The sequence below is a fragment of the Nicotiana tabacum genome, chromosome 6 (assembly GCF_000715075.1).
Source record: "Nicotiana tabacum cultivar K326 chromosome 6, ASM71507v2, whole genome shotgun sequence".
Lineage (NCBI taxonomy): Eukaryota > Viridiplantae > Streptophyta > Magnoliopsida > Solanales > Solanaceae > Nicotiana > Nicotiana tabacum.
In genome coordinates this window covers 132578695-132593635 of record NC_134085.1, presented here as the reverse complement: position 1 = coordinate 132593635, position 14941 = coordinate 132578695, and the positions used below count along the sequence as shown (strand labels likewise).

Sequence of the window (14941 nt, the reverse complement as noted above, 5' to 3'; positions counted from 1 at the left end):
CACGACTACGGTGGTCGTCGTATGTATGGAGTGATTAGGCTGTGCGTGGACTATTTTGGGAGGCTTAATATGTTTATTATTGATGTTGTTTGGGCAGTTTGGTGACTGTTTTGAATGGTGTGAAGTCATATATATAGGGGAGGTGCTGTCCATTTCATCGTAAAATAGGTTGTGGTCGATACATAATAGTTATGACGCTTAAATGATAACGATAGTATCGTTTCTCTTATTGTAGACTAAGGAGTTTTGACAATTGCATAGATTGAAATTGGGACAGTATATACAAGGTATGTGAGGCTATCCCTTTCCTTCTTTTGCACGACTCCGATTGTACATAATGTAATGACGAGCTTCCAAGATACTCTACTCTTAGAAGCTAGCAGTACTTACATTGTTTTCCCGCTTATGGAACGATTGATGTTAATTTTGCTTCTCTTATTCTTATGTTATCAATGTTGTTGGTACTTCCTGATTCTTATAAGGTTCATATTGAAGAGTTAGTCCTAATAACGTGTACATAGTATACTGACCTTACGTCACTCCGAAAGGTTTAGAATGTGATTCCATGAGTCGAGCATGCATTACATATATGTATCTATTTTACTCTACCGAGCCACGCTATAGTTGGCCGGGTACGGCACCTATTGTGCAACCACTGATCAGTTGGATTTTACCGAGCTCCACGTGGCCGGGTACGATTCTACCGAGCCTTATGATGGTCGGGTACGTTTTTTTTACCGAGCCTATTATGGCCGGGTACGATATGATGATGATGATGCCCATAGAGGCAAATGTTTTAAAGGTTTATGTATTTATACATATGTATCATGCATTTCATGTCAGTAGCCCTCAGAGGTACTAAGATGTTACAGGTTGTATATTCTCTATCCTTGCTTACATTACTGATTGTATTTATGGTTCCCTGCCTTACATACTCAGTACTTTATTCGTACTGACGTCCTTTTATTTGTGGACGTTGCATGTCATGCTACAGGTCCTGATAGACAGGCAGGTGCAGCTCCCCCACCACAGTAAGTTATCCAGTTCAGCGGTGATTGGCGAGATCCCTTCTCCGGACTTGCCTTGGTCTTGGTATGCATTTTTGTTATAGACATTATAGGTATGTCGGGGCCCTGTTCCGGCTATGTTGCAGCACTTATGTTCCTTTAGCGGCTCATAGACAGGTGCCGACTCATGTATAGTTTGGTATGCCTTGTCGGCTAGTTTTTCTTATATAGTCTTTCATGGTAGCGTGGTAGCTCATACCTTATATGTAGTTTCTTGACTTTCTGGTCATCCCCTGCTACGTATGTTCATGCCATCATATTTTATTGCTGGTTCTCCATGATCCAGGTCTACCATTTATATTGATCGCGTCAGCCCTAAAAGATAATAGTGAAGGTTAGATGAAATGTACGTTGGTGCTCGACAAGTATGGTCAGGTGCTAGTCATGGCCCTCCAGTTTGGGTCGTGACACAATGTGTCTCTCTAGTTCCGCTAAAGAAGAAGAAAATGACTCAAAGAGTCAAGAAAGTGTGAGCCGAAATGAGAAAATAAAGTACTTAAGGAAAGATGAAACTGTGATGACTCAAAAGGTCATCACGTGTTTTAGAAGTCAAATGTGTGTTCCGAGGCCTTAAAACCCTCCTTTTGTCTCACCTCGATTTGCATGCACAGTCCGGGCGTATATCCGGAAAGCCTTTATGTGAAAATTTGAGAAGAATGCTAAATTTAGCCTTTAAAATTGAATTAAGTTGACTTCGGTCAATATTTTGGGTAAACGGACCCGGACCCATGATTGGACATTCCCGGAGGATCCGGAGGAAAATATGGGATGCCCGGAATTGAATTTCGAGGTCCCTAGACCGAGAAATAAATTTTGAAGACAATTATTTAATTGAAAAATATAAGGAGTTTAGAAATTGAATAATGTTTGAATTTGATGGTATCGGGTCCATATTTTGGTTTCGGAGTCCGGTACATGTTTAATATGGTATTTAAGTGGTGTCTATAGAATTTGGTAAGAAACGGAATTCATATGATGTGATTTGGACCGTCGGTTATGAAAATAGTAACTTTAGGTGTTCTTGAATATTTCATTAATTTTGATGCTAAATTCGCTGTTTAAGATGTTAGTTTGTCGATTTGACTGCACGAACAAGTCCGTATGATATTTTTAGACTTGTGTGCATGTTTGCTTTGGCGCACCAAGGGCTCGGGTAAGTTTTGGATAGGCCACGGAGTGTTTTGAACCTTAAGAAAAACTATTGGTGTGTTTCAGGCCTGAAGGCTTCGCAATTGCGAAGCCTGGCTCGCAAATGCGAGCATCGCATTTGTGAAGACCCTTCGCATTTACGATAAGAACAGGTCGCAATTGCAAACAAATGTTCGCATTTGCGATAATAGCAGGCATGAGCATTCTTCGCAATTGCGATGTAATGTTCGCATTTGCGGGGTTTGCAATTTCGAACCCCTGCTCGCAAATGTGATAGCTGCGATTGTTCAAAAAGAGTTTTAGACGGGAATTCAACTCATTCTTTCAAATTTTCAAAACCTAAGCTCCCATAGGCGATTTTCCAAAAAAAAAGTTTTTCCCCAAATCATAGGTAAACAATTTCTAACTCATTTCTTTCAATCTACTTCATCTTTTTACAAGATTTCATCACAAAATCCATGGATTTTCATGGGAAATTGGGTGTTTTTGGGTGAAATTTGGGAATTTCAAAATTTGGGGATATAGACCTCAAATTTAGGTCGGATTCTAAAACTAATTGCATATCCAAGCTCAGGGGTGAATGGGTAATCGGGTATTGGTCCGAACTTCGGGTTTTGACCAAGCGGGCCCGGGGTCGATTTTTAACCTTTTGGGAAAAATGTTGGGAAACCTATAATTAAGCATTAGATTTGAGTTCTTTAGCATTTATTGATGTTATTAAGTTAATTATGACTATATACAAGTGAATTTGAGGTCAAATCTAGAGGGAAAGCGATATTTGAGGCTTGATTTTTGGCCGTGGAATCGAGGTAAGTGTTTGGCCTAACCTTAGTTTGAAGGAATATGTGTTGTGTCTTATTTACTACGTGTTTGTGTTGTGTACGATGTATACATGTGGTGACGAGTATCCATACATTGGTGTCGAGCATGCCCGTGAGTCTTATACTCTGACTGTTGTGACTCTTATTATGTACTGTCCATGATTAAATTGATGATTATCCATGTTAAACAAGCCTTATGATAATTTATTAATAATTGACCATTGTTGAGTATTGGCTCAAGTTGAGATTTATTTTGTGAAGTTAACTATTGGAACGAGATTGGTTATAGTTGATTCTCTTACCGGAATATATTTCTTTCTATTGTTGATTCCCTTACCGGGATGTTATTATTTCTGTTGTTTGGGTGAGGAAAGAGTGATAAAACACGAAGGGTGATGCCGTGCACATTCATACTTATGCATATGGTGAGGAAGAGTGATAAAGCATGAAGGGTGATGTCGTGCACATTTACATTTATATTGATACATATGGTGACGAAGAGAAATAAAGCACGAAGGTTGATGCCGTGCACATTTTTACTATTCATATGGTGAGGAAGAGTGATAAAGCACGAAGGGTGATGTCGTGCATATTCTGTTTGTTGTGTTCATTTGCTATTATCGGTTCAAGTGGTTAACTGTTTCAATTCCTTTACTGCTGTAATTCTTTATGTTGAACCCCATAGCATGTTGCCCCTTTCCGTACATTTCTGCTTAATATTTATCGTTTGTTACTCAGTTATTATACTGATTAACTGCACAGGTTTATGATGTTTGTCGTGTCCTAGCCTCGTCACTACTTCGGCGAGGTTAGGCTTGGCATTTACCAGTACATGGGGTCGGTTGTACTGATACTGGACTCTGCACTTTTTGTGCAGATCACGGTATTGGACCATACGAACTGTAGTTCGAGGTTACTGCCTTCAGTCCAGTGGAGACCCGAGGTAGTCCTGCAGGCATCTGCAGGCCTTGGCGTCCCCTTCTATAATATTTCTTTTCTACTTATCTACTTTAGAACAAATGTACATTTCCTTTTTTAGAGCATTATTTGTAGTATTCGTAGACCGACCGTGAGATTGTGACACCAATTCTGGGAGGAGTTTTATTATGGTTTCGTATTTGTATTAAGTTAATCTGTTAAATTTTGTTCTTCCGCATTTTGTTTCCGCTGATTTTCTTATATTAACTAGTAAACTGTCAAAAGATAAAGGAAAAAGGTAAAATAATCAATAACGTTGGCTTGCCTAGTGGATACAATGTTAGACGCCATCACGGTCCCGACAGTGAAAAATTCGGGTCGTGATAGAAACCTTCATAGACTGATAAATCCTATCTTGATCCAAAAGCCTTCATTACATTCCTGCAAAAGCGCTATATGATTTCGAGTTGAGTAAGCTTACATTAGTGGCGATTCACATAAGGGGCAAGTTTATGGTAATCAGAACTGGACTTGTGGCATTCCCTTGTGAAAGATGAGGGCACTTCTTCATAATCCTTGTTTTGAGTGCTACAATTCTTAAGTGAAATTTGCTTATGGAGAGTAGAGGATAAAGAGTTTGGGTTCCACAACGACCTACGTAATAGAGCGAGCTTCCTTGGTGAATTCAATCAACTCTTGATGCTCTAGTGTTGCATTAGAACTATGGTACTCAAAAGGTTGTGTGTTGTTGATAATTCATTTGTGTTAAGGGTAATTGTTAGTCTCAATTGATGCATGTCTGATTCGCATTAGGGCAGCTGAAATATCCTTTTGTTTTATTTTAGTGGAGGTGGGAATTACCTTATTTGCTTGAGGACAAGCAAACGTTTAAGTTTGGGGAGTTGATAAGTGGGGATTTTAACATATTATTTGCTCTTACTCACTTGAGTTTTGGGCCTAAAATGCGTGAAGGTATTCCCGAAAACTAATATAATATGCTTGCTTGCAGGGATTGTTCACAATGAGCTAAAGTAGCCATGATCAACTTATAAAGGTATCAAAACTTAAACAAAGACCAAGACTAAGCCAAGAGCTGTGGAACATGGACCACGAGAGAAAAGTGCGGCCGCAAATGTGCCAATGCAGACGCGGGAATTAATTTTCGGACTACGAAATGGAGAATCAGAGAAGTGGTTTTGGGGCACAGACATAAACGTGGATCGCGTCAGAAATTGGCGGCCGCAAAAGTACCACTGCGGCCGTGATTGGAATTTCGCGGACCACATTTACTAAGATTCAAAGAGCTCACTAAATAGTCAAAAATGTTAAGAGCGGTCTACGTCAATGTTACGCGGCAGCGGAAGGCACTATCGCGGATTCGGTGAAAATTATGCGGTCCGCGAGGCAAGTCTCAACCCAGTCCCAGATGTAAAAAACGCACACCGTGATCAAAATTATACGGCCCCCGAGAGCAAGTGTGCGGCCGCGGTCAGAATTACGCGGCCGTGAAATCTCCGTAGGGCATTTTTGTGCGAAATTTTCAGCCTAGTATAAACAGATCTTTTTTAAATTTTTAGGTTATGTTTTATTTTTGTTGAGTACGTGAGACGGCTGGAAATACCATTTTGGGCAATTTTGTGTTAGATTCAACTTTTAACATTAGCTTTTCATCTCTTTATTTCATCTTTGATTTCTGCTATTTTCATGAGTAGCTAAACCCATAGCTAGGGTTGTGACCTAACTCTAGTGTGGGTATTTGATGGGTCTTGAATTTTAGGGCTTGAATGTGTATGGGTTAATAGTTTTTAGTCTAGTTCTTATAGAACTATGAAATTAGTTGTTGTAAACACTTATTCATGCCTTTATGACTTAGTCTCTACTTGAGAAAGACGGACTAAGTCTAGGAAACTAGTCTAATAAGGAATTGGGGTGAACTCAAGAAATTGATAGCCCCAATTAAAGGATTAACCTAGAGATAGTAATACCCGACTTGAGCTAATATCACTTGTATTGCATGAATACCCAGTTGGACTTGGGAAAGCTAAATGGGCAACATCACTCAAACTACCAAGAGGTATAAAGTGAGTACCCGAGTGTGATATCTATATTACGACTCTAATTAATCACATGATTGTCCTAGATTCTTGCTACTCGTTAGATATCCACCTAGGTAGAAGTCACTACCCTAGTCCCTTTTAACCTTTGAAAAATCTACAACAAAAACATTGTACTTAGTTTCAAATATTGCATGCCATAGAATAGAAAAAGAAATAGAAAACAAAACCAACCATTGTGGAAGTGTAATTAAGAGCAAAACCCGCATATCTATTTGGTTATAAACCTAACTCCAAATAAATTAACTCTCTGTGGATTCGATCCCGGCCTTGTTGGGTAAAACTGCATCGACCATCCTCGCTACTCAATAGTAGTGTAGGCTTGGACCTGATCAACCATAAGCCTTGATTTCAATCTTTCGATTCTTCCATCTGATATATATTTTACCTTATACACCCATTTACAAGGTAGAGCTCTTTTCCCTTTAGGTAATTCAACTACATCCCATATGTGATTGTCTTCTAGAGTTTTAATTTTGATTCCATAGCCTCTATCCATCCTGGGTGTTGACAAGCTTGTCCAAAACTGGTTGGTTCTATGAGTATAGAAATGGACTGCATTACATGTTGATTGTTAGGTGATAGAGAGGAGAAACAGTATTGCCTAGGTTTACTTGGTTGATTGAAACAAGTAGCTTCTACATCTGTGAACATGATATTGTTGCACACATAATCCTTCAAGTAAGTTGGTTGATAGGAAACCCTTCCTGATTTCCTCATTGGTGTAGACTGCTTAGGTGCATGAATAGGGGAGTTAGTATGTGGTGTATCTAGGATAGGTTGAAAAGGGACTGGGCTAGGAGAATGTTGGGGATGAGAAGAAGTATATGAAGTCCTTGGTGAAAATGCAGAGAAAGTATCAGAAACTTCAGGCTCTAAAGAAGTAGGTGAGGATTGATCATGTGATTGAGGTGGATAGATGGGTTCCAAGGTTTAGCTTAGGAATAGGGGTTGGTGTGAAGTTTTGCTCTCATCTAAAGGAAAATATGATTCATGAAACTTCACATCTCTTGACACAAAAACTCTTCACGTTGCCAATTCTAGTAGCTTATATCCCTTCTGATGAAGGGGATACCCAAGTAAGACACAAGCTATTGCCCTTTCATCAAACTTTCCTCTTCTTTGAGCTAATGTTGAAGCATAACAAAGATATCCAAAATTCATTAAAAAATCATACTTGGGATTCTTATGAAACAAAATTTCATATGGTGTTTTTCCTTTGAGAATGCTGGAAGGCAACCTATTAATAAGGTGTGTGGCAGTTAGGATAGATTCACCCCAATATGACATAGGTGTCTTATATTGGAACATTAACCCCCTTGAAATATGTAAGAGGTGTCTATGTTTCCTTTCAACAATCCCAATTTGTTGAGGATTTGCTACATAAGACAATTGATGCAGAATTTCTTGAGAAGCTAGGAAAGCTGCCTCTTGTGTACCTTTTCCCAATTCCATTGCATTGTCAGATCTTATTATCTTTATTTTCATACTGAATTCCCTATCAACCATAGGCAGAAAAGATTTAAGCATAGTAAAAGCATTGTTGTTTGCACTTAACAAGAATATCCATGTTCCTCTACTATAGTCATTTACTATAGTAAGAAAATACCTGAAACCATTGTAAGTATTTGACCTATAAGGTCCCCGTGTGTCAACATGAATGAGTTCAAATTTATGTTTGGACCGTATGGTACTGATAGGAAAAGGATTTCGATTTTACTTAGCCTTAGGACAAACATCATAAATAAACTCAGAATTTGGCTTACAACGAAGAAAATCTAAATGTTTCATTGCTGAAAATGGGAGGTGACCCAATATTATATGTCAAAGCTTAAATGTGTCAGCATTGCATTTGCCTTAACTTGAATCTAGTACCCTTTGTGATTTTTGAACTCAAAATCTTCTGGAAACCCAATAATTCTGTAACAGTTTTCTTGTGTATGTCCTGTTTTTCCACAATAAGTGCAAGACATATTTGGATTGTACTTCTTCTTCCCTTTGTACCTCTACTGAGGTTTAGCAAACCTCTGTCCTGAGTTGTTGAACTTGGGTGCCATGGTTGTTCCCTTCTGTCTTTGGTTTACGACTTTTTGATAATTCTTCCCTTGTCCAGTGACTATAAAAGCTGCAAAATTAGCTAGAACTTGTGCATTAGGTTGCTTATGCTCTCCTGCTGCCATGAATGATACTAATTGAGAGTTAAAATGAGCATTTGCATAAACTTCTCTTTGATTTTCATCTTATAAGAGAAGTGAATAAGCAACATCAATACTAGGTAATGGATTCATCATAAAAATGTTTCCTCTTGCTTGTTCATAGATGTCATTTAGTGCCATTAGGAATTGGATCAATCTCTGATCTTCTAGGGACTTAGTTAATTTTGCCTTTCCTTCACAAACACAAACACAAGAGCGGCATATGATAACATTCAAAGCTTCTAATTCATCTCATAGTCATTTGAGCTTAGTAAAGTATCCTGCAATGTCATTGTTTCCCTGTGCTATTCTTGATAACTCTTTCTGCAGATGATAAAGCTTAGCTCCATTTGATTTCCCAAATCTCTGCTCCAGGCTGTCCCAAAGCTCTTTTGCAGTTTTGGAGTAAATCATGCTATCAACAATGTCTTTTGAAAGAGCATTTAGGATCCAATAGATGACTATGTCATTCACACAACTCCATTGCTCATGTTCTAGGGACTTCAGATCTGGAGATTGACAAGCTCCATTGATGAAGCCAAGTTTCTTCTTGGCTGACAAAGACAAGAGAATAGATCTTCTCCACCTTGGATATCCTCTTCCATCAAATACAGTGTTGCCTGGTGTCATACCAGGTGAATCAGAATTGTTGAGATGATAGGGGTGATTGATATCATAGCTTACTGGTATTGCAATATTGCTCGCATCACCAGTAGATGTGATGGTTGTTTCAACCATTTTAGATTACTGATTTTGACAATGAATGTGATGTAAAGGAATTTTGATGAATGGACTATTGGATCGAGCTCACTGCTCTGATACCATGTACGAATTTGAGAGAAGAAAAATCTTGACTGAAAATATTTTTCTGTATTTCCAAAAAATGAATGATCTTAGGCACTGTACAGTCTAGTATATATTTACAGCAAAAAGAATCTAAGATATAACTACCTATACATTTGTCTCTTATTCTATTGGCTACTATATAACAAACTCACATGCTATTCACAAGAATAAAAAAAATATGCGTAAAATAAAGACTTAATCTTATCTTCAACTTCTTCTAGTATGCCAGCCCAAAGAACGAAATATTTCAGTGAGCCCAAAATAGTGCAGAAGCCCAATACTTCTATAAGCCCAATGAATGTGAGTCTATACAAAGATGTTCAGCATCATATGTATAGAACATCTTAGTACCTTCTGCGAAAGACTAGTTCTTCTTCTTCTTTACTCTTTCATTCTTCTTCTTTATCTTTGAGCAGAACTCCATGAATCCTAGTATTAGAATGGGGTTTCTTCTTTCCAACAATAGTGAGGATCTTGAACCTCGGTCTGTTTGAGAATGTCGACAAAAACGTGATTGGCCAAAATGGCAAGAAGCAATCTAATTAGAGTTAGATTCACTTGTGAAATGTGAAGTTTTTGGACTTGTATTCCAAACACTTAGTGGTATTAAACCTGTTTGCTATAAATGGGTCTTTGTACGTAAGAGAAAGGAGAAAAATGAGGTACAAAGATATAAGTCACGCCTTGTTACAAAAGGATTTTCATAAAGGCCTGGTGTTGATTATGAAGATACATATTCATCTGTTATGGATGCAATAACGTTTCATTATCTCATTAGTTTTTCTGTCCATGAAAAGCTTGACATACATTTAGTGGATGTGGTTACAACATACTTTTATGGATCACTTGATAATGAGATATATATATGAATATTTCCGAAGAATTTAAAATGCCTGACGCACATAATTCAAAGTCTCAAAAAATATTCTCAATCAAATTGCAAAGATTTTTATATGATCTAAAACAATCAGGACGAATATGGTAGAACCACCTTAGTGGGTATTTATTAAAGGAATTAATAATAAACTAACTCCTAAATTGACCAGAGAATTTCTCTTGAAAGATCACAAAGGAGGACTAGAGATTTAAGTATTCCCCATAAATGACGGGCAGAACTTTGAGCTACTTATTATTTACTCGATTCTGTTATTTATTTACGATTTTGTTTTTTACTTTCTTTATCCGCATTATGGCATGATTAAATTTAGATTTGCATCAAAAAGTCTCACATTAAGGATAAAAATATTTATCCTTAAAAACGGATAACAATTGAATTTATTCGCGGTTTTAAGGATATGTGGATTAATTCAATACAAGTGACTAATGACGTTAGATTTAGCAAATGAAAGACGTAATAAATGGCCAAACCAATGATAAGAGAGATTCCGGGCTCGATTAAAGGCTCAACGAGGAACCTACCTTTGATTCTGGGCTTGTACTTATGAAGAACAAATGAACAAAATAAGAGCTTTCAATAACAGAGAGAATGGAAATAAATTCCCTTGGTATGCGTGTTACAATGTCCCCGCTGAATAATAAGTCTCCCTTGTATATAGTAGGGGAGTTTTACCCTAAGCCCAATCTTAAGAAAGACAAAAAACTTCCATGTCACTAATCACTAATTTTACGCTGATACGGGCCGAGATTCACGCCGTGATATCCTGTTGCGCACGGACGTCACGGCTCTTTGTTGGTCGTGTACGGTTGTCTATTAATGCTCTCTGAGGTCTTAAGGCTCGAACCGGACCCGAGGGAGGTGATCCCAGCGCCCCCAAGGGCAGGTGTTTTCCCCGAGCTCTGATACAAGAGATTCCTCCCTCTGACTGTGATCCATCACGATCACGTCCCTACTCTATTTGCCTCACTGGAAAATCGGGATGCTCAGTGGGTTTAGTTTTACCCATATACAAAAAAGCTTACTAATAATAGCGACTTTATACCTGGGCTTCAAACTCGATACTTCTATTAAAGACGCAGGAATTTTACCAATCCTGTACAAACGTTTTTTCTACATTGTTAACCCATGAGCTACGCGAGGAAAAAAGATGAAGGAAGAAAAGCATTTTCTAAGGTCTTCTAAATGGCCTAAGTACTCTGACTAATTACTGAGAGACACGACTAGTCCGTTAGTTTTTATTGACTATTGATCGTTCTGTGTTGTCACATCAACTTGAATGAGAAGCTATTTTCTCATTTTAAAAATGTCATAATATAATTCTTGCAATTCCTCACTCGTCATCGAAACCACGCTTCACGAACTGTTTATATTATTGGGTTCGCAGTTTATATTTAGTAAATTTTTCAACATATATATAAATTTTGGCTCAAAATTATCAAATTCTACTTATATCCGACCTTATTTTTGTACATAAAGCATTAAAGCGCTAAAGCTGAGATTATTTATGCGCCTCATCTACAGAACTTCAATACGTTAATGTGTTTCTGCAGCACCGCATTCTATTTAGAGAAAAGGAACTCAAGTAATCGTTTTCTTTTGAGGACAAGTGAAAGAAAATATTTTTCTTTTACTTCATCAAATTTAGCTTACACATAAAATGGTTGTAATTCATAGATATTGGTAGATATTCTTCTAACATGTACTTAGTTTTGTACATGTATCTTAAATTTATTTTTATACTTTCTCATTTTTTTTCTAGTTAAACAACATATGTATCCTAAATTAATACATTATTTAAGTTTTCTAATTGAGCTAATAAGAAATTAGTCCCTTCTTTCAATCCACGGTTCAATTTTCAACCAAAACAAGTCCATTGAACCAAAATCTACACATGCCTAAATAAATTTCTAATAGAAAAAATTCTACCTAGCTTACGTAATGGAGACAAAGTGTTTAAGGCATGTGGAGATTTGGTAGAGCAAGACTGTGCTTAACGCGTTCCAATTTTTCGGATCTGTTACTTCAATTTTTTTAAGTTTAAGATGTATGTAATAACAGTGTGAAAAAATTTATATAATTATTATTTATTAGTTTTGGTTAACACACAATCAGGTCGTGATAAAGCAATTGCAGATAAATTTCTATCTAAGTGGTAACCTTCAAAAATTAGAACTATAATGTTAGCCTATCACAAATTTATATATAGATGGCGTCAAAAATCTTCGCACAATCAATTTATGAAGCTTAAATCGTTTTCACAAACTTGTTTTTTCTTTCTAGGAAAACCGAAAATTGGAAAAGTATATATGAGTACAAAAAACTTCAAAACTTTCCACAAGCCAGAATATGTGGAATATATGAACCAAGGCTGCCACTGATAGCGGAGCCTCTTGACCTGTAACAAATTTCCACTATTGCTTTCTTCCACCTTTCTTCTCTAATTAATGGCAATGGAGTCAATAGAGACTTATAAACTTCCACCTAGGGTCCCGCCATAGATTCGTCAAATCCCCAAAGACTTAGTAATTCATACACATAGTTGTTTAATTGCTCAAAGTGCATGTAAATCTGCCTCTATAAATAGCGTTTCTGATCACTTGCATTAAGTAGGGAAACACAAAAACGAAACTTGAAACGCAATAGTGTTGTTTAGTCTCCCACCTTTAACTTATTACATAACAAGTTCTCGACATGGCTTCATTCCATAGCTTGAAGACTTTGGCCATTGTTGCTCTTGCAATTTCCTCCTTTGTGCAAGTCACCCTAGGTCAGTCTTCCTTTTCTTAGTACGCCATATTTTTTAATGTTGAGAAGTGGTGTTGTTACCCCCTATATTTTTTTTACGGGAAAGTACGCCATAAATAGTTTGGTGAAATCTCGAAAATGAGATGTTACATCCCCGCATTTTTGTACATCAAAGTTTCGTCGTAAATTAATCGACATAAGTTTGGGAATGAGAATATTTTGGAATTATAAGTATTATGCTATTTCAAACAAGTGATAAGTAAATTCGTGAAGGTGAGAGGGTAAGCAAATCGAAGGAAATGAGTTTTCGTCGAAGTTTGGCATTTTGAGAAAAAAATACGGTTCAAGCTAAAATACCACGTATTTATGGCCTAGTGTCATACAAGGTGTCACATGACCATAATAGTAAGGTGTACAAAGTGTGTTAAAAGTGAATAGTATTTTAAGTAATTTGAGATAATTTCTAATTATGTGGATCCTAATTATGTGGATAATTGGGTAATTATTATTAATGGGGGATTAACAAGTTAATCAAGGAATTTATGAATAAGCTTAATTAAGTTATTGGATGAGCTTAATCAAGACAAAAACGTGGCAGCAATATATGCCTATTTGATGACTCTAAAGTCACTTTGGAAGGTGGCAACATTTAAATTAATAACTACATTTTCTCATTTTTGATTAAAAGATGCTATTAAGCCTTATTACTACAAAATGAAACGGCTATGACTACAACTTACAGATGGAGCTTCAAAGATCATACAAGATCATAATCAAATTCACAAAGTGATCATACAGAATTTTCTACAAAAATTCGTACGAGATTTCATAAGGTAATAGCAACGGAATTTTGCGATTCTAAGGGAGTACGGTGCAATCTTTCTCAAGAATATCATATGAATTTCCCTACTATGATCCGTCGTTACGTGATTTGTCATAATTGATGTGTGATAAAGGGATTGTCAAGAGAATCGGCTCAGGTATGTTAAGGCTAAGCCCTTCCTTCATTTTGGCATGATCTCGTAATTACATATGTTTGATAACGAGGCATAAAGAGAAGTTCATACTTCCGAATTTATATACATTATCCTAGTCTCATAAGTTACAGTATTCTCCCTTATCGGGACTTCATATTCAATTAAGTATTGTCTTATCCTAATCAAGAGAGCAGAGAGTCTATATATATAGTATTATAGTATTTTCACTAGCATCGAGCTATAATCAATGGGCAGGCCCCTATTGGGCAACCTCAGATCAGATGGTAAGTTATATACCGAGCCTACTGTGGCTGAGAGCCTATGAGCGAGCCCAGCATGGCCGAGATACATAGCCTAGTATGGCTGAGCGCCTATGAGCGAGTCAACTACGGCAGATGAGTTATATATACCGAGCCTTATAAGGCCGGACAACTGTTTTACTTACTATATTGAGAGAGTTGAGTCAGTATCAGCATGTGAGCATATCTTCAGATTGTCTTTGACTCCCAGTTACTTTCAATTATTATATTATTAGTTCAGTTTCAGCTTTCAGTATATTGCCTTATATACTCGGTACATTATTTCGTACTGACGTCCCTTTTCTGGGGCCACTGCATTTCATGCATGCAGGTTCAGACAGACAGACAGGTAGATCTCCACATTAGGTGTTGCCCGAGTTCAGCTTGATCGGTAAGCTTCATGCCCTTCGGAGTTGCCGGGTCTAGAGCTTTATGGAAATCTTGTGTATATATGTATATACGTTATAAGTAGGGTCGGGAACTGTTCCGATCACAATATATCCATCAGTAGAGACTTGTAGACATATCCTGTCAGTTAGTGCAGTATGTTGGGCTTGTAGGCCTTGTATGTATATTTTGATTGGTTTGCCAGCTGTAGTAGTTATGACGGCCTTGTCAGCCCAGCTTTATATTGATGTTTAGTCAGCTTTTGCAAATTGTCTTATAATTTGGCCCATGGCTAAAGTATGACATTAATGTTCAGAGTCCCTTAGTCGCAAGTTGGTACGCAAGGATAGGTGAGGCACCGAGTTCCGGTCTAGCCCCCTAGGTTCGGGGCGTGATAAGTACTTACAAACATTATTGGGCCGAAAAATCGGTTTTCCTTGTGGAAGTTCAGGGGTGAAGTACACAAATATCCCTTAAAGTGAATGGTCAAGAATTGTTATCTCCACTTGCCCTATGAGCAGAAGT

General features: G+C 37.4%; 1 protein-coding gene and 1 long non-coding RNA gene across 2 annotated transcripts; one reads left to right on the top strand and one right to left on the bottom strand.

Moving 5' to 3' along the window:
• Window positions 1–8522: 8522 nt before the first annotated feature.
• LOC107789570 (uncharacterized) lies at window positions 8523–9002 on the bottom strand. The gene has a single exon (XM_016611408.2). The coding sequence runs from the start codon at window positions 9000–9002 to the stop codon at window positions 8523–8525; it is 480 nt and encodes a 159-aa protein (XP_016466894.2).
• A 3614-nt stretch (window positions 9003–12616) lies between these two features.
• LOC107789571 (uncharacterized) lies at window positions 12617–14658 on the top strand. The gene is made up of 2 exons (XR_001648876.2): window positions 12617–12775; window positions 14361–14658. It is a non-coding gene; the product is annotated as an uncharacterized LOC107789571 (long non-coding RNA).
• The last annotated feature ends 283 nt before the right edge of the window (window positions 14659–14941 follow it).